This window comes from Cygnus olor, chromosome 1 (assembly GCF_009769625.2).
Source record: "Cygnus olor isolate bCygOlo1 chromosome 1, bCygOlo1.pri.v2, whole genome shotgun sequence".
Lineage (NCBI taxonomy): Eukaryota > Metazoa > Chordata > Aves > Anseriformes > Anatidae > Cygnus > Cygnus olor.
In genome coordinates this window covers 164,244,113-164,268,569 of record NC_049169.1, presented here as the reverse complement: position 1 = coordinate 164,268,569, position 24,457 = coordinate 164,244,113, and the positions used below count along the sequence as shown (strand labels likewise).

The window sequence follows — 24,457 nt, the reverse complement described above, 5'->3', positions numbered from 1 at the left end:
GTAAGGAACTGTCATCCTTTGCTCCTCACTGATGACTTCTAGTGGAAGTGACAGACATTAACTGTGGATATGATATTTAGATCTATTATATCATGCATGTTTCTTCAAGTGAATGCTGTGAATCAGTTTAGTTTCTGACTACTTTTGAGTTAATCTGATCCCTAGCCATTGTATTGTGCGCTAGTTTGTAGAGTTGTGGTCATCTGTGGTCATTGCATACTTGACTTTTAAACTGATCACTTCAATAAACGTTAAGGACAAATAGCTCTGTGTGGAAGTGGTTGTCGTGTTGCTAGACACTGGGCAATTTTCTAGAAGTGGTGCTGATGCTGCTCCTAGTTATGAACTGTAGTTTTTTTTAAGCTTTTTTAAGGAACTAGAATCATGAAAAATGAGGGAATTGTAATAATTCTGTGGTGAGGTGACAGAAAAGACCACAATTTGCATTTTTATATCTTACTTCCATCCTTCAGACACTAAGGATTGCAGATACCTCCCTTCTACTGCAGGCTAGGGTTGGAAACAAGCAGTTTCCTTCACTATAAGCTTAGGAGCACTGGTGGGAAGAGTACAAAAGGCTGATTTGTCCTTGCAAACCCAAGAGAGGGACAAACTCTTTGAGTGGGACAAAGCAAAAGGAATGGGGGAAACACTATATTTTGGAATGATAGTTAATTGATTACTCCAAAAGGTTGCAGCAATGAGATTGACAGCCCGCCGACATAATGCACTTCCTTTCTGTCCCCATGGCCACTCTATGTTGACGTTATCAAGAAGGAAGAATAAAGTTTGTATGCCCTGCTAAATCATTTTGGTGACAGAGAGGTTTTAAAACATGGAATGCTTGAACTTTGTTTGAATATCTGTGAGCACATAGAACAACCGTATGAACAAGTCCATATAATAGAGTAGATTTGTGAAATAAAGTCCAGTATGTTAGACACTTAGCTTTTGAGGACTTTTGGTTTTGAAACTGGTTTGCAACACATGTCACAGCAAATTACTCCTGCTAAGTGTCAAAGTTATCCCATTGATTTCTAAGCTAGATATAAGTATATCCCTAGCTCCCTCCCTTGTGTCACTGTAAACAGCATCTCTCAGGGCAAAACAGAATCTATCACAAATAAATATGTGATCTTTTGGTTTTCTTCTGCACAAACTGCTTGCATCTGAATGTGTTCCCTGAAATTACATTTTTAAAAGTATATCTTTTCCTTTTACTTGCAGCAACTTTTATATCTAGTATTTATTTTCCAAAGACTGCATGAATATTGTTTAACTTTTTTTAACACATGCTAAAAATAGGCAAACCAAACTATAGATGTATTCCTATTTTACTAGGTGAACTAAGAAAATATAAATTAAATAAACTTTTAGCATTTTTGCCCACTCTAAGCTCTTTGTGACATTACTGAACAGACCATATGCCTTACAACCTTGTTGTAAGCCATCCATAGAAAAAGATGTGCTCTGTTCTATTATTTGGTTGGTCTTCAAAAATAGTGAAAAAATTTCATGCTTTTGTAGCCACAAACTTAACGCTGTAAAAAGAGAAGTGAGAATATGTCATGGTAGCTTAAAAGTCTGCTATGGGATTATGGTTGTTTTTCGCACTTGATGGTTGGGTGTATTTTACTGCTTTGTCTCTGAACTCTCATAGCTGATAATTGTAATTCAATTGTGTGATGATTGATTGCCATGAATGATTCCTTGAAGAGCACTACAAATTTAATTTGTTTCTCTATTAACTGTAACGGGTTTTGCTTCCTCTGTTACTTTGTCTTGACACACAATGATATATGTGATAAATATATGCCAAAATGGTGTATACATAGAAAATAGGAAACAACACATACTTACTAGAAAATTCAGTGGAACAAAGTCTTATGTGTAGAAGGCTCTGCTGGTCTTCTGTTTTGCTGCTAAACTTGAACCATTATTTCCCATTTGCCATGAGTAAACAACGTATAATGAAGAGATTATGGTTAGATGATTTTCTCTCTAATAGCACTATTCTATTTATAACTATAAATCTTTTTTTTTTCCCTCCTCCCTCACATTTGTAACAGCTAGCCGATGGCGGAACCTCTTCTCTACACCTGTCTCCTTGGCTTTTCCCTATAGTCCCGTTGCAAGACTCACCCCATATACCAATGGCTTTAATAGTCCCAGCTTCTCTAAAACCTCCAGTAAAGCAATACTAACACCTGAACGGACAGGTAATGCTTAACTTTTTGTCAATTTATGGGGCTTACAAAATTGCTTAATCAAATCTAATCTTGCTAGCATTTAACAACAATGCACCTTTCAGATGATTGTGTATAGACTCTCATCTCAGAGGGATTCTTTTATTAAAATGACCTAAAATTTTGCAATTAGCTAGCAATGTAGGTTATTTTCTGTGTTCCACAGCGTGTTACAGGAAGACAATGCTAATAAACAGCCTAGCTCTCAATAATGGTTAACCTGAGCATATATTTAAAACAGCATCAGTTTAAACAGTTCCCTGCTTTGCCCTTTCTTCCCTCCTACTCCACCGTGCCCCTTCTTTATGTCTATAGAAACATTTGTGCAGCTGTATAATGAAGTTCCATGGAGAATTTACCTGTTATAAAAATAGCCAGCAGAAAGATGGCTGTTTTCAATCTGGCACCATTCCAATATTTATTTTACTTTTGCCACAAATTTTAAGGGGACACAGGAATTTTAGGAAAAAAAAACACTTTCAGTGAATTGTCAAGAGTTGCATTTTTCCTTCTTCAGTACAGGTATCCGGAGTCAGTTTATATCTATGGTTTCTCTTAAGCTGAAATGGCAATGAAGAAAATAATCCCCTGGGGAAGAGGCATTAACATTTTATTGCTGGCAGTAGCAGGTACAGTCTGAGGAAGTCAGCATCTGTGCCACACTGCTCTGTGCGCAATTTTCTTTACCATGTGTGAAATCTGTGCTCAAAGCCCTGTTAAGGATTATGGGTGCAGCAGGTGAGATACAGCCCCAGACTCTAAATGCCTCATGTCGGTGTGTAGATGTCTAAGCTCCTCTATTCAGTGGGATGCTGTTTATTTCCTAAACAAAAGCATCTAGTTCTGTCTCTCATGTCTAGTTTCCAACTGCTGCTCCAAAAGTGTACAGCTGTTACTACCTCTGCAAAACCTAGAGAACCGTTATAACTTGCAAATTTGAAAAGGCAAACAAATATATTTACCCCTTACAATCTTTCCAAAGCAAAGTAATCCCCTGCATGTGCTTTTCTGTTGGAGATCCTGTTAGGGAACAGCTGATTTTATGATGAATTTTAGATGGATGCTGTGCTAGAGAACACAAACATATCTGTGATATAAGCACAGCTTAAGAACCTTCATCACAATGGTTTTCATCCTGTAGGCAGTGAGTCTCTGGTGGTCCAAAGGATATTAAGAAGTAAACTGCTTTTTTATTTGCAAAATTTCTCTCTAAAGTTGGGCAAAAACTAGCTCATTCAACTAATTGCAATTTAGTTTATACTTTTACAACTATGCAGGAAGAAATAGAATCCAGAGCCCTCTCTGAAAGATAGCTCTGTGAAGAAGGCATTGTTTTCTCTGTTGTTGCATAATGCCTAGTTCAGTCTTAATTTTTATAATAATTTATTTCTCTCATGATAATAAACAATTTAAAGAAAAACAGTACAATTTAGGTAAATTGCTAGAATATGGAATCTGAGTACTGAGCAGAAGTTGGAGGCACATATGCACTCAGTTTTCAGAACAAAACAGGGAGAACCGGAGTCTCGTAAGGATTCGAATGCAGATAGTTTTAGCGTACACTAACTAGTCTGAGCTGTCAGAACTGAACTCAGTAAATTATTCATTGTCTGGGCTCTGTAAGACTATTTTGGGAACAAGCAGAGGAATTCGTGATCTGTTACTATACTTATGAATATCAAGTCCCTTTGCAAATTGTTAGTGGGTTGCACTATAGTTCTGAAGGTTTTCATCTGTTATATATATAGAATATTTTCAGCTACTGTAATATAAAGGAAAGTTAGTCATGAATGAAAAATGGCCAGACGTATTCACAAACTAAAGACTATGTGTTCTTTTTACGTAGGTTACATTTCTAGAAGTTCCCCTTTGAGCCCACAGTCATCAATAGACAGTGAGCTGAGCACCTCAGAGCTGGAGGATGACTCAATCTCCATGGGATACAAACTGCAGGACCTCACTGATGTTCAGATCATGGCTCGTCTACAGGAAGAGAGTAGGTGGCTTTTTTCTTAATTGTTTTTCAGAATAATCTGAGGAAGATTACCCACGGCACTCAGAACTGCTCCTGTCTAGTCTCAGTCAACTGGACCTTTCTTAAAAGGTGTCACCTCTTCAGTGGCAGGTGGACTAACTCTTCACCTGCAAGCACACGGTGTCAACATTGTTGGGTTCAGGCTAAGGGTACTGGATATTTCAAAACATGATTCTTATGTATTGCTGAATCCCAACTGGTAGCTCCGTACCCCTTGAGCACATTTTTAGTTAGCTGTTTTACAATGTTTTACCATACTATTTAAATTATTTTGTATGAGGAGGAAGGGAGATGCTAAAGCATTTTTTTCATGCATACATGTCATGAGAAAGGAAAAATATAAGCAGTTCTCATGTTTTGTTTTGTTTGTTTGTTTTTTTGTGTTTTTTTTTTTTTTGCCCCTACTTTCTTTTTATTAATTCTCAAATTAATTTTGATATGAATTCCCCTTTAAATTCTTAATTTTGAGGTATAGCAATTTGACATCTTGGTGTAAGACTTGTGATTATGCACAAATCTGAGCCCAAGGGCTTTTTTGGCATTATATTCTGGCTTGATAGTAATTTATGGAAAATAACTTTATTTTATTAAAGACTATTTGACTTAGAATTCATTCAGAGAACAGACAGTATCTTTCTTACTTTCTATTAGTGCCAAGTAAGACATAAAAGAGGAAATTATGTTATTAAAAACAAAGGAAGTTCAGAGATGATGACTGAAGGACAGTGCAAAATAATACCTGACTACATGAAATGAAGATAAAATGTGAGCAAGAAAATAAGAGATCCAATGTGGCCAGACCAACTGGCCTTAGCAACTGAACTTGCTGTAAGTCTGGTAGCACTAGTTACATTCAGCAGAGAAATTCAGCAAGTATGAAACTTTCCAAGGGAGCTGAATTCTCAACTAGTGAATATCTATTGTCACGGCTTGGTAAATTTCTGATATTATGTGCAAGTGATAAGAATTTAAAAAATATATATTTTTATGATTATCAAAGATATGAAGGAATGTGGTACTTATATGACATCTGTTCTCTCCTCCTTCAGAGTTAAGTTTAGAAAAGACTTCAGGTACTTAGCTCTCTAAGAAATCAGGTCATTGGTAAACTGGAAAAAAATACTGCTTTTCTTCTAATCTATTTCCAGCGTAGCTGTTGTATCTCATTCTTGTCATAGCAATTTGTACACAATCTTTGAATGACGGTCGTTGTCCACTTAATCCCGCAGAAAGTGGTAGCATTATACGTGCATGTAAACATGCATGCACCTTCACATACATGAATAGAAACTCCCACTCAAGAGGGAAAAACAAGCATATTAAGTAGTTTCCATTATGGCAACAAAGACATCTGTTAAGGCTGAGAGTTTTTTATAAATTTAAGGAAGTTGTTATTCCCAGCTATTCACAGAATTACTCAGCTGCTGGAAAGGTGATGCCTTCCAGGGCTAGCTGCTGTGCAGTCAGGAAAAAGGGAATGTGGGAGGGCTGTGGATGCTTCCCCCTCACTTGACCTGGAGCAAACTTGCTCTTCTGGGGCAGTGCTAATAATTGGATAGTTTTCAACAACTGACATTTTGAGAAGAATGTGGTAAAATGCACGTGTCTAAAATACGACAGTGCTACCTACCTCCAACCCTTTTACGTGAAATTGGGTGGTAGCAGGAATTCACTCTGGTTCAGAGAGGTTGGAGAGCTGGAATATTTTCATGGCTTATATGTTTAGGAAATGTCATTGCTAGCATTTTTATTGCAGGAATATAAAAGTATAATAGTGATTTGGAAAACTAATTGTGTGAATGTTGACTTCTTCTCTGATTTAGGGTGTTTAGAAGTTGAATACTTAATACACATGTAGTCTTCTCACTGGTAGAGAAATAAATAGGCACCACCTGGGGGCAGTTCATGTTATTTTAAGAGAAGCATCTAAGGTGACTCACACATTTTGGAGATGACTGTATTTTTTTTTTCTTTTTAAAAAAACATATTAAAAAGAAATGTCAAGGGAAGTAATTCAGGCTCAGATACCTGAAAGGGAGATACTGAAAGTTAGATCTGATGAATCCTGTAGCAGATCTTCAGCTTGGTCACATTGCCAATCCAGTTCTTGCTGTAAAATTATGTCTGCTTACTTGCTGAGTCTGCAGGATTGAAGTGTATGTTAAGAGCTGATCCCTTAGCAGAAACCAAGTCATCCTCTTCTTGGAATTTACAGGCCTTAGACAAGATTATGCTACAACTTCAGCGTCAGTGTCAAGACACAGTTCGAGTGTATCACTGCACTCAGGAAAGAAGGGGACATGCAGCGACCAGGAATATGATCGCTATAGCCTTGAGGACGAGGAAGAGTTTGACCACCTCCCGCCTCCACAACCACGCCTCACCCGCTGCTCCCCCTTCCAGAGAGGAATCCCACATTCACAGACTTTCTCCAGTATTCGGGACTGCAGGAGAAGCCCAACTTCCCAGCACTTCCCTTCAAGTACTTACCAGCAGCCCTACTATTCTCCTCAAGCCCAAACACCAGAGCAGCAACCAAATAGGATTAATGGAGGTGGGTTGCATGCTTTTCTGAGAAAGTCTTTTCCTTGTGCCTCTCTGCTCAAACTGCCAGTTTTAAGGATCAAGTTGCAAAAACCAAGTGTAAAGTGCTTAGTTTATGACCGCTAGATCAGTCCATTAATTGCAACAACCACTTTAAACCTGTGCAAATGATTGTGACTTTTTGTTATTAGAGGAGTGTTATTGTTAGGTAATTTGCTACCAAATGTAATCTGTGACTCAGTCATGAAAGTAATTACTTTAGTCAGCAATAAAATGTTCTGTGTAAAATCGTACAAGCACAAGTGGAGAAAGAAGAAAAAGGAAAAAGAGCATCTTCCAGGCATCTTCTGGTTGGCTGGAAAAGCTGATCAGGTTTTTGTGCTTCGCCTGTGTATGGCTTTCACAGATCCATCAAAATACAAAATATTTACAAGACATTTCATTCCTAACTACATTCTCTTTTTTACTTCCTAACTTTTCCATTAATGTACCTTTGCTGTGAATGCATGATGAGGGCTTGTGACAAGGGTGAATGCTCTGCTCTTGTTCCAAGTCTGGTAGGACAGTCTGTTGAAGTAGTAGTAGATAATGTCACTCCCAAACTACCCTGAGCCCTTCCTGCTTTTTTCACTGCATCTGAGATGTGTTTCAGAGTCTCTGATTTTTTTTTTCTTTCAGTACTTATTCAAGAATTAAGTTTCCTTCCATTGTTGCTGTTACCTTCCTTTTTGTTCCTTATTATGATGATGTTTTTCTTCCTCCTGCTGTGTCTTACTTTGCTGTTCCTTCAGTCCCCAAGCTAATTTAAGACCGTCAGTTTTCAGTCAAGGTCTTGTTCGTAACATTACAGGTTACAGCTCACCCTTGGGCAAGAAAATAAATGTGTTGTTCGAAACAGTCCCTATTTATAGAGTGCTACAGGTATGCATGTTACTTTCCTGACAAATCAGGCATGACAGGTTGGTGCCAAGAGCACTGGTGTTGAAAGTAAGACACAGCATGAAAGTATAATCGACAAGTGGCAGCACATAAAGAAGGCTAAGGTTAATGCAGAGTACAACAATGTGGGCTTTTGTCGGTACAGCATATGTACCACATTCATTCCAATGTTATTTTTCTCAACAGTGAGGTACAAGAATGGAATAGCGGTGAACTGCTTGCAGAAAATCTGTTTGGGAGAGAGAAAGGAAGGCTATGGGACATTTTTGATTCAGGAATGTGGGCAGGATGTTGTGCTGCAATCTTTCTGTATGGTTCCCAAAGCCTTTTTCAATGATTTTTTCATGTTCATGTCATTAGAACTTAGGCATTGGATTCCTACATGGAAATCCCAGAAAATATTTGCAGCACACTAAAAATAACAAAATTCTTACTATTAACTAGAAAATATGTAAATGTAAAAGGCCACCAATTTTATCACCTGGTTGCCTTTTTTCTCAAAAACCTTGAGGTGATGGATCATCTGGTTGGTGTTGCTTAGGAAATCAACGTGTATGGCTCCAGTTACTTGTTTGCCGGCATGACAGACAATCCTATAATAGACGGTACCACTGTCTTTAGAGGAGAATTATCTCTTTATCTTCTGCACCTTCACCCTATGACTCACGCAGCAGTGATCAACAGAAATAGAAAATGCTAATCATGAGAAATGTTTTACTTTGGCTGTGTTTTATTGGCAGACAAGGAGTAATTTTATTTTTATTTTTTTTCTGTATTAAAGATGTCTGAGTAGTGTTATGACAGTATCTTCTCATTCACACTTCTCATCATCTTGCCAACAATTTCTTTGTCTTTCAAGAACTCTTACGGGTTGAAATTGAGATAGACTGCAAAATAAGAATTTGTCTGAACCTCAATACGGTGGACAATGTTTCACACTGTTACACTTCACCAAGGCAGATGAGAAAGAGTGTGTGATAGAAGGAGAGGCTAAACTGTTAAGTCCCTCCTTTCAATATATGTGGAAAGTATTATGGATAATTAATCCAAATTGCACTTTCACCATGCTGTGCTATAATACTGCCATTACAACAGTACTTCTCTCTCTTCCTCCAAAGAGATCAGTTGTGTTCTTGTATATGGTGTCAACAGTCTGGCCACTGGTTCATCTGGTCATTCACAGAATTCTCCATAAATGAAGAGTAATTTGCAAATAAATACTGATTTTTGGCTCTCAGTCTGGGAAGAAAAAAAAGTGTTTAGTTTTGGCACTGCCTCCCCCAGAATTGTCTGTGTGTTTAGCTGGAGTACAATTTTTTTGCCTTTAAGAACAAACAGTATCGGTGGTACTGTTCTACCTGCCCTTAGTGAAGTTTGTTTGGTATGGTATGCTAGTTGAGATACTTATTCTATCTTTAGACCTGTACTACCTGTATTGTAAAAAATATGCTGAAGATGTGATAAACTTGGAAAATTTCAATACTTTTTTAAGAGTATACTCTTGTGTGTATGTTGAGTAGTTTTAATATATTTCTTCATATGAAGCTGGATTAAGAAGTGCCTTCAAGAAAACAAATGGGAAAGATAAAATGTTTACCTAGACTGAACATCCCAGCAAGCACTCAAATGCCATAGCCAGGTTCCCAATGGCTGGGAAGACAGTCCCCTAGCTGTCACCCCCATAACAGAGTTGTTTTGACAAGGCTGAGAGGAACTTAATGCTGGCCTGAAGGAAACGGCAAGGGGAATGAGCTGTCAGCAAACAGAGGCTGGCAGTCAAGGTGACTGTGCAGATGCAGACATGCATGCCTTCTGGGGACTGAGGTGGCTGCTTCTCCTTGCCATTTCCCTTAACTGGGCTTGCAAAGGTCTGAGCAGATAAGACTTCTGATTCATTGCTGTAAATGCTTTTGGACTTTTTAAGGGATGAGTAAGGAATGTTTTATTCCTAGGATGCATTTTGTGTGTCCATACACATGTATTGGATGGGATCTGCCTTACTGATGGAGACACCTATGTTAGATGCTGGGATGTAGGTGCCCACATGTGAATGCAGTGCCTATTTCAGCTGCCTACATATAAGCAATTGCCGCTGTATGAGGTGCCCTGGTGCACCTGCTTGACTTCACCAGAGACATCTGTCAGTGCTGTTCAGATGCCTTAGACAAAATAGAATCTCTCAAAAGGCATTATGTTTCTGTGTGGAGGTCCACTAGAGCCAATGATCTGCTTATTTTCCATTCACAGGATGGCATTTTAGACAACAGAGAGATTGTCAGTCTCATGTGTGTGGCCCCTGGTCATCATGTACTTGGGGTGAAAGTATGCTCACAGATGTTTTCCAGCTGTCATTGTTCTTGCCAGTGTATTTTAGCAAAGTGCTGCCCATTGCTGTAATTTTAACACTCTGCCATGCTTTAAATTGTCATACATCTATTTAAAAATGCCATACCATCTAACCCTTTCTCTCAGGCCCAAGTTCTTCTTCTCCACTTATCCCACTAGTGAAGTGTCTGAATGAATGGGACCTGTCCTGTACGCTGCCTCGTAAATACTAACATAAAGTGGCAAGTGTGTGCAAATGTAAATATGTTAATATGTGTTTAAAGTATTTAGGACCATCTGTAGCACGGGCTGGAGACATACCCAATGTTACCTCTAAAACAACATTTTGTAGCCGTTGCCTGTAGTGTGTATAGGCTATGTTTTCTAGTAGGTTTTATTTCCAGTTCTGCCAAGAATTCACTAATAGAAAAGCTTTTGTTTGTTTGTTTGTTTGTTTGTTTGTTAAATTATACCCTCTCCTTAAATCAATTTTCTTTTTTTTTTTTTTTTTGTAACTGTGGCACACGATCATCTCTTTAATTTTAATTTTATTTAAATTATTATTTGTTATTTCTGTTTCATCTCTTTATTCTTTTTAATAGATGTTAATATTTATGCCTTTTATTATTTCTGATTTTCTGAGACCAGAAGTAATGGAGCGATAGTACTGTGAAAACGTCCTGAGCAGTGAAAATCCAGGGTAGACGAGATACTGAAAAAGAAACTGGTCTTCTAGTGTTCAAGCCCATTTTCCAGATCTTTAGATAAGCTTACCGATAAAATTTTGTCCTGGTACTCTGTTTTTCATGTGCATTTTAAAGTGCCCATTGGTATAATATCTGAAAATTGGAAACTTTTTACTTTAGACAAAATTATTCCAGCTAAAGACATTTATTGTAATGCACTAAGAAGGACCAGATGAAAAATACATCCTTCACTGAGTAGCAGCAGTGTGTGCTTCTTGGTTAATTTTAATTTGCATTTTCCATTAATGTCTCATGTTGTTTTTTAACATTGTAGCCTGGCTGATACCTTCATAAACAGGTCACCAATACCATTCATTTTAAAAATATTGCTTTCTCTTTTCAGAAGTTGTTAGTTATGAGTTATTTTATTGCTTACACTTCTGGGGAATACTTTTTTTCTCAGACAAAACTTTATGAACATCAAGTGTTGCAAAACCCTTGCCTCATCTTGAAAGTGCACACTTTCCTCCCTTCCTCTCTCTCTCCCTTCCTTCCTCTCTCTCTCTCTTCCTTCCTCTCTCTCTCTCTCTCTCTCTTCCTTCCTTCCTTCCTCTCTCTCTTCCTTCCTCTCTCTCTTTCTTCCTGTACAATTGCAGCATTTTAGGGTCAGTAAGTAGGCCTGTGTTTAGATACCAGTTCAGTATAGACTGACCTTGATTTGTGTGTTTGAAGGGGTGAGAAAAGGCCTGTTCTTACTGATTTACTGGATGTTTTTCTGCTCTTAGCCTCTCTCTAAGTTCCATAAGGAAGAGAGAAATCAGTAAGAAATTTTAGCAGACTATTAAAGAAAAGGAGAAAAAAAAAAACTTTGTCAGTCATCCCTGAAGTTTTACTGAGAATAATGAACAGTGGAAAGAAGTCATGGAAGGATAATGGAAAAATCTTTAATATGCTTTATGGATCTATGGAGGGAGACACATGCCAGCATGAAGTGAAGTAATAAATCTGAATAAAATCGAAGTGTTCAACATAGCAAAATGTAAATATTGTCAATAATGAAGAATGGTGTCTCTTGCTTAACTGAAAAACTTATTTTTAATTTTCAATCTGTATTTGTGTTTTTACACCACTGATGTTTCCACAGATCTTTAACTAGGCCCTGGTGTATTTAGGATGTTACAAGCATCATTTATAAATGTTATAAGCATAACAAATGTAATGCATATACTAACTCAGGTCTTTGAAGATGAGGAAGAGAAATTAACAGTATATATCCCTTAAGGTGAAGTCGTAATTGGGTGCTTTTTTTTTTTTTTTTTTAAGGATTTCAGAACAAACTCTGAATATCTAAATAATATAGAGCATTATATTTAATAATAGATAACCACATATTTTTTCCTTTTTTTTTTTTTTTCTTCTTAACTTCTTTGTGCATTTGGTACAGATAAAGTGGGGTTGAATTTGCGGGGTTTATGTGAAGGATTTAAATATGTGAAAGAAACTGCTAATGTAGCTTAAACAATGATATTGATTTCTCTGAGACAAAATAATTATGATTCATTGTATCACATTCCTTAGCTATAGTGCACTTTTGGTCAGGCATGTGAATCTGTTCAAATAAAATGTCGACAACACCTAAATAAAAAAACGATGAATGAATAAATATATTTTAAGACACTTCACTATAGATCCAACATAACCTCTGCTTGCGCTTAGTCTTGTTCCTGTCATTAGTCATTAAATGTCCAAATTAACCTCAGTTTGGTGTTTTTAAATCTGGGCTAGTTAGTCCTATTAAATATATGACAAATGATCCTTCTTTCAAAACACTTATGCTGATAACCTGCCAGTTTTACAGAGTGGATACAGACTAATCAATCTGCAAGCTGCTGGCCGTCCATTTGTAGTCCTCCAGTAGGTATTCCCATAGTTCATTTTAGGTTTTGTTTTCTTGCTGCCTGCTAACACCTTTCTCCAATTCTAGAAATCACTGACAGGTTTATATATACTATTTGGATATTTCAGTCTGACATGGCATAAGGACCTGTTGCATTGGCAAAATTTTTATCTTTCCTAGTATTCTAGGAAATATCTGTTCTCAAAACTGTTCCCTCAGACTCTGGGCCACTTCTGTGAGATCTGAGGGGATCATAATTTAGAGACATTTATTCATAATCATGGGCTGCTAGAAGTGCTTTAGTGGATGAAGCACAGAGGATGAAGCTGTTTTGGCAGAGAGAAGATAATATTTTTCAAGAGCCTCTATAGGAAACCCAAAGATCAGAACTCCCAGTCTGGCAGCCCACCAAGATCTTGCCTCTTGTGGTGCAGCTTTGCTCCAAGTACAAAGCCTGACTGCATGCAGCATGGATGTTAATCTTCAGCTGATGATAGTATTTGGACAGAGGAAGGAGAGAAATGGTGAAACGTGGGAGGCCACCGACAGAGCTGGAACCAGAAGACAACAGGCAGGTGCTGCCTGTTGTGGAGTCCTGCCAGAAAGATGTTGGATTGCAGATCCCTGGCTGACTTCAGAGAAGAAATGGCATTTGGGGAGGAAGTTCTTGGAAAAATCAGAACTGAAGTCATTGGGTAAGAGGCAAACTGCTGTCTTTACTGTAATTTCATAGAATATTTTACAAGATAAGGGACATTTTTGCCTACTTTTTGACCAGTTTCTTTGCTGTGGTATCTATGATCTGTGCTATGGGGTGGTCTTTTCATGGACACTTTCAGGTGAGGGCAGAGGACCTCTGTTTCGTAATTCCTAGTTTTTCCTGTGCTGTAGGCAACGTGCAGTTCAGCGTGGATGCGACATAGAGGAGGATGTGTAAACATGCAATAGGAGATTTTTTGTGGATCATTCTGCTGCAGATATGAGAAACGTGGGCAATGCATGCAACCTAAAGAATACTCATGAAGTGACAAGCACGTGTGTATACACATGAACTACTCTGAGAAGGTGGTAATAACCAGAAACTGATTATTACTTCTGTTGCATGACCTATCGTTGCATTTTGTACTTCACATTTCAAAAATTTCAGTAATACAGTGTCTGTAGGTCATGCTAATACATCTCAAAGAAGGCTGGGAAAGGCAAAGATACATCTGTGTTGCCTTATATGGCTGCATGCTACTTAAATATCATATTTATCTCAGCCCAAATTTTAGATGAGACTCAGTAGTGGATCAAAATAGCTGTTGATACTGTGGAAGGCGCAGGTGCTGTGGAATTCCTCACTGGTGTTAGAAGCCACATGTCCCTAACAGAATGAACTGATCGCAGCTCTACTGCTTCTCTCCTTCTCTCTGTTAATTTTCTCTTCAGTCTTAGAAGAGCAAAGGGCTCTAGAAAAGGAACGTGGCTTAGCGAAATATTTTTGTTTTCTTCTCATAGATTTCCAGCAAGTTCATACCTAGTCATGTATCTGTGGCCTGAAATAATATTAAAATCACATAACTCCCATTGTCTACTTCTGTATACCACGCTCACAGAAGAGTTTTTCACTGAAAACACCTGTAAGACTCTCCACTGTTCTTAGGAGGGGAACGCGTGACAGAACAAACTTCAAGAAAGAGATGAAAGAGAATGCATCATCCAAGGAAATGAAAGCTGCAGAATACTATTGAGATGAGCATTTCTGGGTTTTCCTTAAACATAACACTGACCTGCTATTTTCATTGCTTTTCAGGGCCATTTATCTCAGCAGAAAACAGGAACCATCAAAGAAGTAATGCAGATGTTTGATGGATGAAAATTTGCAGGTGCAGCAGGAATTTGCTGCCCGAGGACTGAATCATCAGCAGAGCAGACTGGTGGAACAAGAAGAGACTCATGAACAGAAGGCAAAAGAAATGGCTACCCTTGACACAGAGGAAATCCAAGCTACTTCTATACATTTTTTTTTCCTGCTGCTGTAGCTGCATCCACTGGACAGTTCTAGGCACAGATTATTCCTATTGTGGCTGATGCAGTCCCAGAGTGAAAAAGCATGTAGATTCCAAGGAATTTGGCCTATACTGTGTGATACATGGATAGTATTAGACAAAAATCTACTTTATGCAGTGCAATCTACCCTACCACCATCCTACTGCTCAAATGATTTTTTGCCAAGTGCTGTAATTTTAGCCTAGGATTTCATGGCCTAGGAGTTTAACGGGTTGGCCTGGTCTTCAAAATAAACAGTAGTTACAGACATCTTATGTTCATGAAATTTCTGCAGCTCTGGGAAGCTCCCTTTCCAGTTTGCAAAATCATGAATATTTCAGAAATAGGAGCACACAGTAGCTACGTGGATGCCATTGTTCACATCCCCAGGACAGTTTTGGAAGCCTGATAACAGTTGTGTTTTTACTATACCAATTATATGAATACTTACCTGAATCACAATAGTAATGGCTTTGCTAATGTTTGTTGCTATACCACTGAGAGTTTCAGTTTGCCAGTGTCAGTGATGAGCCACAGAAGCATTAACACCTCTAACTCTTTGATGAAGAGTTACCCTTTAGAGAGGTTCTTCCAATTCTATTTCATATTGGGAAAGATTTATTAGGATTTAGCTATGCTCTAGTTTCTGGGAACTCAAAACTTCCCTTTTCTTGCACTGAACACCTCCCAGACTTACCTCCCACACTTACTGTTTGACTTCAAAAATATGAATAGGGCTATGTAAACTATTTCCTAGATAGCAATGGTTTTCTATGTTAGACCACCTATGCAAGTCAACCTTAGTTGGTATGGAAGGGAAGACCAACAAGGGCAGGTAGGCACTACTAAATGGGAGTTGGGATATGAGGGTGTTAGAAATGCTGGACCTTTGAAATGCAAAGATGTTTTGAATATTTGCAGAATCCTGTACCAGTTCTTATCATGAGGACCAGTCATAAGAACAGCTACAGTTGTAGCCTTGTGATGTGACTTAGTTCACTGGAGGTACATAGGCATCATATGTACTTAAGTTACTGTTAGTGACTACTAATACATTGTATAGATAGAACTATACTGTCACTTCTTATTAGTCGTCAATTGTTATCAGCTTTAAGGATTAGAGGAGCTCATGATAGTGCTAAATAGGTTATATATTTATGTGAACTGATTAACAGAGACTCCTAAGTCAATCTGTCGTTTCTGTGAGTTAAACTTGCCCCATGTGGGTTAAGAGGTCAACCCAAAACAGCAGTTCCAAGCCATGTATGATGTAAGTGTTATTCCTGTGCATAAATCCAGAACTGTAATCTCAAAATGCCCTGTTTGCAATTGAAGAGAGAAGTCACAGATGCGTTTTACAGGAAAAGCGCACCCTTGCTTTCTGTTGCGGTGTAAGAACTGGAGACAGATCTGTACCATGCTTTGGAACCTACTGCAGGGACACGAGCTGGTGGACTGCACTGAGAATGGTACCACAGGAAACATAGCCACGTCAGCAGAAGCACAAAATTTGAGGCCAATATTAGTCTTATTACCAAACAGGACTTAATGTATGATCTGTTATTTCCACACACTGGTGCTTTACTGAGTCTGTCACATCACAGGAGGCAATTCAGAATTCCAGTCTCTTAGCCACTTAAGTTAGCTGTTGAGCCTGGCCCCACATATCTCATTTCCAGCTTTCTTTTTATGCAGGACCTTGTCCTACAGGCCTGCTCTGAAAATGCCCACCAAATCAGACACCACAAGTGGGATAGGAGGGAGACCCACCAGATTTGAAAATCCTGATGTCAACCCAGGTCTCCAAGCAACTGACAGCATCACGACTTAGCAGGTTTTGTGCATGGCCTCCTGCAGAAACCTAACATGCTAATAAGGTTAGGTACTGAATAGATTTTTTTTAGCATCTCATTGGCACCTGAAAGCAAGACTTAGTCACTTATGATGGATTCATCTCACCTGTCTTTAGACATCCACAATGTAGATATTCTGACTGTCACTGAAGCCTTCGTATTCACTGCAAAGAAATAGGCACATTTAGGGCATGATTCATCTGACCTATTTACACGTTTACATGAAAATCATCCTTATTATTACACTGTAGTGTTTAGATCTTTGTTATCCTTAAAATGCATTGCTTATCGATGTTTTATAAATGATTTGTGAATAATTGTGGTATTACAATAATCAGAAGGGTTCAATTGGTAGGCTGTCAATTATGTATTCCTATTCTTCCTATGGAGCAAAACCTTTCTTTGTCTTGAAGGAATTCAGTTTTAATTTTGATTTTTTACAGATTTTTTTTCAGAGGCTCCTTGTATTTGTTGCAAATTCTGACATGACTGTGGATGTTGTGCTCTTTTGCTTCAGATAAACTCCGAAGAAGCATGCCGAACCTAGCTCGGATGCCAAGTACTCCCACCATTAACAATGCTGCTGGCTTTGCTAGTTCTCCAGTCACTGTGAGGAACAGTCAGAGCTTTGATTCCAATCTACATGGAGCGAGTAATGGGATTTCAAGGATGCAGTCGTGTAGTAAGTACCTGTGTTCTTTGGCAGTGTGCAAGGGATCAATAGAGTGGTAAAGTATATGTCCCTGCTTTATGAAAAATTAAAAGCAGGCTGTGTTCCTTTTACACTGGATTTAAATATAGCTCAGGATTTTAAAGCTGCGAGTTTGGAAGGCAACTTCTAGCCAATCTTGCAGTATTGAATGTCATCACCACCTTTATTTTCTTTGCCCACTCATTTTTTTGTCAACCTTTCAACTAAAATTACAATAATAATAAGTAGTAGTAGTAGTAATATAGAAGATCCAATAATGCAATTAATTCATATAAGCTTAGTTTTCAGCTTTGATACTAGAATTTAAAACATTGCTTTTCTTGGTAATTTACACAGTGCTGTATTTTACAGTACACAGTATAAATACCATCTCAAAACACATGACCTCTCTCCTGTTGAATTTGAGCCACTCTGTTCCGTGCAGATGTGGTAACTGCAGGATTATATCCTCAAGTATATCATACTTGTTGAGTGGGTGAATTAAAATGTCTCTAATTAGTTTAATTTAGTTGACTTCCAGATGGCAGGGGTGCAGTATTGATCTATTGGATGTGGAATTATGAATGTAGAATGTCAACAAGACATTCTTTCTAGCATGATTGTTGAGATACTCTGGTGGAAAATGGAAAAAGTGGATTTCATTTGACGCAGGGAGGAGAAGGAACTGAACTTTTGCCTCCCATTTCCTATGAGGTTTTGGAGGGAGAAGTTGGCAAAACCTGTTCCTCTGTGTATTTTCCTTCAAATCTGAGCAGAATTTTCAAACGTCTTCAAAAAGATTAAATTGAATCTTTTCTTGATAGTATACCTTAGTGCTGGATTTAGTTTGTCTTATTTTTGTCTTTTTCTAATAGGAGATTGGAAATAGTTGTTCAGGGTCCCACATGGAACTTGCTGAGAGTTTAATTTTACTTACTACTTTAAAAATACAGGTTTCTCTGTGTGTTTATGTATGTAAATGTGTGTGTGTAAAATGTAACTCTTCTGAAATAACTTTTTTGAAAAATATAAAAAAAAAGTGCCAGCATTGGGTTTTTTAAGGAGCTGTGTTATGATGAGGGTTCCATAGCAATATATTGCCATTCTTGTTTAATTGATTCATATATCTGTTTCTTCAACCGTATATTTAAATGTAGTTAGGATGTCCTTTTTCAAAGAGTTGAAAAAGGATTGGCCTGTGTGCGGTAGTCAGTTTATGTCCTTTAGGCTTTTTACAGTTTGCTTTTGATATGTGGACTCTGAAATAGATGCATGTCTGATGTACACCAGAGGGCAGAATTGTGTAGAGAATCTATATATAAAGCTTCTGGAATGGGTAGCATTGATTTAAAATGATAGTTTACATAGCATCAGCTATGGAATATGCTGTTATGTTTGGGACCTTTTTATAGCCTTTTGATTGTTTTTATAAATAAGCTTAGACTTTTGTGATGTTTTGTAATGCTTTAATGCAACGTGCATTAAACAAGATATGGTTACAAGCAATCTCAAAAAAATCTAAATGATCTAAAAATAATTAACTCAGAGCTTCAGCAGTTTTAAAGCTCTAATTGCATAGGTGGAATTAGTTTGCTTTTAATGGAAAATGAAACCTCTTTGAGGGAAGAAAGAATGACAAATAAGGGGTGGGATTTTTGTTTGGTGTGGGGATGGATCAGGGTATTTTCGTTCGGTGAAGGATACAGTGTTGGATCCAGGGGGTTCTTCGGTAGTTTATAATTAGCAAGTTAATTGCATAATGATGTGTTTATCTGTAGTTAGATTTGTATAGAGATGAGCATTATTACCTGACCTCATTTGTTGGGTACTGACCTTGTTACTTCCTTTCTACCTCTCCTAACAGTTCCATCACCAGGACAGCTTCAGCACAGAGTTCACAGTGTGGGACATTTTCCAGTGTCTGTCAGGCAGCCTCTCAAAGCTACTGCCTATGTAAGCCCAACTGTACAAGGCAGTAGTATTCCAGTGTCCAACAATTTACAGCTATATTCTAACACTGGGATCCCAATGCCAAACAAGACTGCTAGTCAAGGGACTGTGGGGCGCAGTGCTCTTCCAAGACCCTCGTTGGCCATCAATGGGAGCGGCATACCCAGAAGTAAAATTGCACAGCCAGTTCGAAGGTAAGAGTTAAACAGGCCATTGTTCCTGTGTAGCTGGCCTTAGCATGGATTGTGTTTGTTTATTTGTTTGTTTTCCTCTGGAGTATGAATCTGGGCTATAAAGGAGAAGCATTTCTAGCTCCTAGTGCTGAGTCAGTGAATGAGTGAAGATTTAAGTCCACAAATAGCAATGGACAATGCCTGCTGGTAATTTCTAATAAACTGCGTTACAGATAGAGTGTAATTACATGAAAATAAGAATGTAATGCCACCCACCAGTAAGAAATCAAAACAAATGGATATCTCGTAGCATTAGTATATCTGAATCACCATCTTCCAGACTTGTGCCAGCTGCTATTTCAAGCTCTGAGGATGAGCATGAGAAAGATTTGCATGCCTGTTGCTGTAAAAAGCAACAGACTGTAAAAATACAACTTGTGATGTTACAGAATTATGAGGAAGGAGGTATTTTGGATGTCTTCCTCTTGGGATGAACCAGCATCTTGTCAATTCCAGCTGGGAAACAGTAGGCAAGCTATACTGCTAAACAAATGAATTTTTGCATTTGGCAAGAGAATTGTCTCCAAATATTTTTTTTAGGGTAAGCAATAAAATAAGCCTGAAGAAAGAACTATGTTTTAATCACCTTATAACAGCTGGGAGTTAAACTCTTAGCTCTATGTGTCATACATTCTATGATTAATAGGTGTTGAAGTTTCTCAAAAAGAAACTCTTTATCAACTTCTGTCAACTCTTCCCACTATTTCTTCCCATCACGTGCATCCCTCTTGTTGTGAAGGCCCGCTGCTTGACCACCTGGTTTTCTGTTGGATGAACTGTCAGTGTTTAGCTTTCACCATTTTTATGCTTTTCACTAGGTACTTGCTAGATCTGGATAAGTTCCAATTGCTCGCATTCTCTCTTTGGTTGAGTTACTAAGGGATTACACTGATGTGACTGACAACAGATTTTGACCAACTGCAGCGAAACTTTGATAAAAAGCTGTCAGGTTTCTTCTTTGATGGAGACTGTACATGAAATCTTCTATTATACCTTCCTTGCCTCTCTGCTGGATCTCTCTCTGTTAGAATTCTTCATAGTAGAGGTCTTTCTTCTTTCTTTCTTTCCTTCTTTCCTTCTTTCCTTCTTTTCTTTCTTTCTTTCTTTCTTTCTTTCTCTTTCTTTCTTTCTTTCTTTCTTTCTTTCTTTCTTTCTTCTTTCTTTCTTTCTTTTTCCCTCAACTTCATGTTCTTCTGCTGAACTCTTAAATCTTTCATAGCACATGTGAGAAACAAAGACTTTCTGGGCCACAAGACCAGTTCTCTTGCTATTTTTTTATTCTTCCTACAAGACACAACCTTAAAAAAAAATGAAAAAAAATTAAGGGGTTTCAGTGGGAGGGTGAAACACTGTAGTCTCAACACTTTCTTTTTTTTTTTTTTTTTATGAAGCTCATTCAAATTTATCTAATTAACAAAGCTATTTATAGTCCAGAAAGTCTGGGCTCCCATCTTCTCACCTTTAAATGTACCTTAGCAGCATCATATGTTGCTGTAGAACCAGACCAATGATCCTGGAAGATAGATTGTGTTTACACTGTGTGAATGACAAGTTTATAGGACTCTAAAAGCACAGACAGATTGGAGGTCAGCCAACAGTTCTTTAAGACCCTAGTTTCATTTTATTTATTCATTTGGAAAATAAAAGTGGCTTCAGTGCATACAAAATTTTCTTGGAAGGAAGTCAGCCATGAGAGGCAGATTTTCTCAGTGTTGATTTTGTCACTGTGGTCATTTCTAAGGAATGGTATTTCTGATTATCAGTTCAAGAATCTAGCTTCTATTAGTATACGGAAACTTTAAATGGTTTTAGTTGTAACTTCATTGAAAGTAGAATATATATATATTATATATATATAGTAATAAATCAGTGTTCAGGAAGAAGTGCACATTCAAGCAAAACTGTCTTTATTACCCATGGCCAGACCGTTATGTAACCAAGTTACTGGTATTGTACATACTTAAAATAGATTGTTAGACACTTTACATAAGCCCTAAAGTTTGTGAACTTCAGTATTTACTGCACAGAACCAAACACATGAGGGAGTGCTTTTGACAATTTGTAAAATAAAATTATTGTAGACAAAATAACCAACTTGGCTAAATACTACCTGCTTTTCTCCTTATCATCAGAGATTCATGCATCCCAAAGCAGTGTAAAGAAATTGTAATGAGTACATTCCACCTACGTTTAGCTTTATAAGTGAGGCAACATTTTTTTTTTTTTTCTGTTAAATGGATCCCCCTAACCACCAGCCCTGTCCAACTCCGTGCTCTAGACTTCTTGCAGACCTACCTTCCTAGACTACTTCCCCTACCTGCCAGTCCTCCACTTTCCATCTTCACCCAGGAGCACAGTGGCAGGGGCAAGGTGAGCCGGGAGCCATGTGGAACAGCCAAGCTGCCCAAAAGTATCCAAAAAGAAGAGCAGAGCCATGGCAGTGACGAGGGTCAGCCAATAGTCCCCGTCACCAGACGGTCCCCAGTGATGAGGCAGGTCTCAGCTAACCCGGGTTGTCAAGTCAGCAGGCGGATTTAGGTCATCCCATGCAACAGGCAAAGGCATGGGCAGCACCTAAATGCAGCCATGGAGTGAAGGTGGGAGGCTTGGTTGTTCTGCTGCCTTGTGCTGGAGCAGGCTGACTGCAGTCCAGCTGATGATAGGTAAGTTGAAGGAGTCTGCAGACCCTCCAAAACTTTGTTATCTCAAAAGATGTAGCATCATACTGACAGCTTGTGCTTATTTTGAAGCAGTTTAAATGTTGGTGTTTTCCTGTTAAGCAGGAATTCAGCTCTGGATAAGCAGCAGTATTCTTATGCTTATTTTCGTTTAGCTAATTCTTCATTACTTTCGTCCTCTTGTTTCTCTTGAACATTATTACATTGTTAAATATGTTTGTTTGTTTTTTTTTTCTTCCTGAAAAAAAAAAAAGAAATCAAAGCAGCAATTGTAGAACAAGGCAGAGGCTGGTCATATTTATGCCTAGATTTATAATAAACTGGATTTATAGCAAGATAAGGAATACTGCAACAAAGTAGAGACACAAAAACATCTTGGCTGAGCCTAAGTTTACCCATCTTTTTTACTTAAGTGTAATTTTTTGGCCACTAAGAAAATCAGTTGTAGCAGAGACGTGAGGCGCTGCTCTGATGATGCTCTTGGCTTACTACTCTCTTACAACATACATCTGCTTTTTGTCCATGCAAGGATGTTTGGAAGGGAGAGGAGGCATCAGTATGTTACAGCAGTTACCATTAAAGGAAAAGTAGAGAAGTGAGAGACAAGGCCTAAGACCTGGTTTTATAAGAAACAGTTTCACGAATTGGACAGTTTATTTTCAGCAAACTGTGGTGTAATTAAAATATGTTGTCTTGTCATAGTGGTTTGACATTTAGGCCAAATCAAATAGTTGTTGTTTGTTTTGTTTGTTGCTTTTTTTTTTTTGCTTATTTTATTATTTAAAACAGTTACTTCATTAGCAAAAACCTGGCAGTTTTGGAAGATGGTCAGCAAAGATTTTTTAATAAATCCCTGTTCATTAATGGGAGATACAGCCCAGGTGTGAGGGTGTGGGGCTGGAGGACTGCGAGCTCTCTGCATGGGTAGTGGTGTAGGAACTGGCAGCTCTCTGACTTTGGCTATGTGATGGAAACGTGTAATCATGTGTCTTGGATAAGAGGAGCTGGAGCAGGACTTGATACAGTTCTTCAACTGATAAGATGCCTAAATTCCTTAGTGCCTGCATAGTGTTTCTATAAATGCTTTTTTTTTTTTTTTTTGAGAGCATGCTGAGCACGACAGCTTTTTGGATAGTATTTCCCATTACATCTTTGCTGTCTGTCTCTATTGGAATGTGCGTTGTCCATAGTGACAAGATAGGTTTAGATTTATATTTTTCAGAGCCTTTAACCCAAAGAACTAAATCTTCCCATTTTGAGGGGTCTCATGTATCACTAGGATTATTCACTAAATTCCTTTTTGCAATCCTTTATCCAGTGACATTAATGGGATCTCATTGGAGGTCTTAATTTCGCCATAGGTCTTTATATTTGCATTAATATGTAGCCAGGAATATGCTAGAGTGAAGTCTCCAAGCAAGCTACAAAGCCAATATCACTACAGAATTGAATGGTATTTGCTACCTTGATCTTTCACATGAAATACGACTTCCTTTGTCTTTTTCTGTGATTTGTTTCATACAGTTTTCTTCAGCCTCCTAAGCCACTTTCATCACTGAGCACGATGCGGGAAGGAAACTGGAGAGATGGCTGCTATTGATGAAAGATGCCCATGAACAGTGGAAAATAAGTAACGTGGATTTCATTACCCAGCTGGCTGGGGTAACAATGACTTGGGAAAGGAGGGTCGTGCAGTATTATTTCCCCTGGGATTTTAATATGTAAACATCCATAATGCAATGCCATTTTTTAAAAAATGAACATCTTATCAAATACTGAATATTGCACTTATATCAGTTACCTGAACAGCTGCATTGTTATCAGACTAACAGTGGCAGTATTATCACATAGAACTGAAGAAAGTATTATATATGTGCAAAGTACCAGAATATTTCCTCTGAAAGAACTTGGAGCTAATACTTTTGCAGCAGCTTTGCCATACTGAAATTCTAAAATAATTTATTCCTTGTAAAGGCATCATGCATTTATTTTGAATTTGGAGGGGACTTAATGTATGTGTTTAATTTTTTTTTAGTGTTTCCAGTACATTTTTTTTATATACTTGACTTCATTTAAACTTGCCTGAATCTTGAACAACAGAGAGATAATCTAACTTTTCTGTGCCATAAAATATTTTTGGGGTAATGTACTTTTTTAGCGCTAGGAACATATCTTACAAAATTGTACCATTGGCAATACAAAGCAGTATATTTATGTTGCAGAAGCACAAAAAAAGTAGCATTTACTCGAAACTGCCATCCAGCAGGGTCAGCATGGTTTTGTTGGTCTTTCACTGTTTGTTCAATTGTTAATTTATTGTCATAGTGTTTTGTATTTAAAATGGCAGCA

At 38.0% G+C, this 24,457-nt stretch overlaps 1 protein-coding gene across 2 annotated transcripts in view; it reads left to right on the top strand.

Moving 5' to 3' along the window:
• SLAIN1 (SLAIN motif family member 1) overlaps nucleotides 1–23,858 on the top strand; it is a 51,103-nt gene extending 27,245 nt beyond the window's left edge. Inside the window, exons 3-8 of one of the 2 annotated variants that reach the window (XM_040539231.1) lie at nucleotides 2,070–2,219; nucleotides 4,093–4,242; nucleotides 6,497–6,835; nucleotides 17,074–17,238; nucleotides 19,112–19,391; nucleotides 23,633–23,858. In XM_040539231.1, the coding sequence (XP_040395165.1) occupies nucleotides 2,070–2,219; nucleotides 4,093–4,242; nucleotides 6,497–6,835; nucleotides 17,074–17,238; nucleotides 19,112–19,391; nucleotides 23,633–23,708 (1,160 nt within the window). In that variant the 3' untranslated portion in view covers nucleotides 23,709–23,858. The remainder of the gene's footprint in view (nucleotides 1–2,069; nucleotides 2,220–4,092; nucleotides 4,243–6,496; nucleotides 6,836–17,073; nucleotides 17,239–19,111; nucleotides 19,392–23,632) is intronic. The other variant, XM_040539241.1, reaches the window with a different exon arrangement.
• Nucleotides 23,859–24,457: the final 599 nt, after the last annotated feature.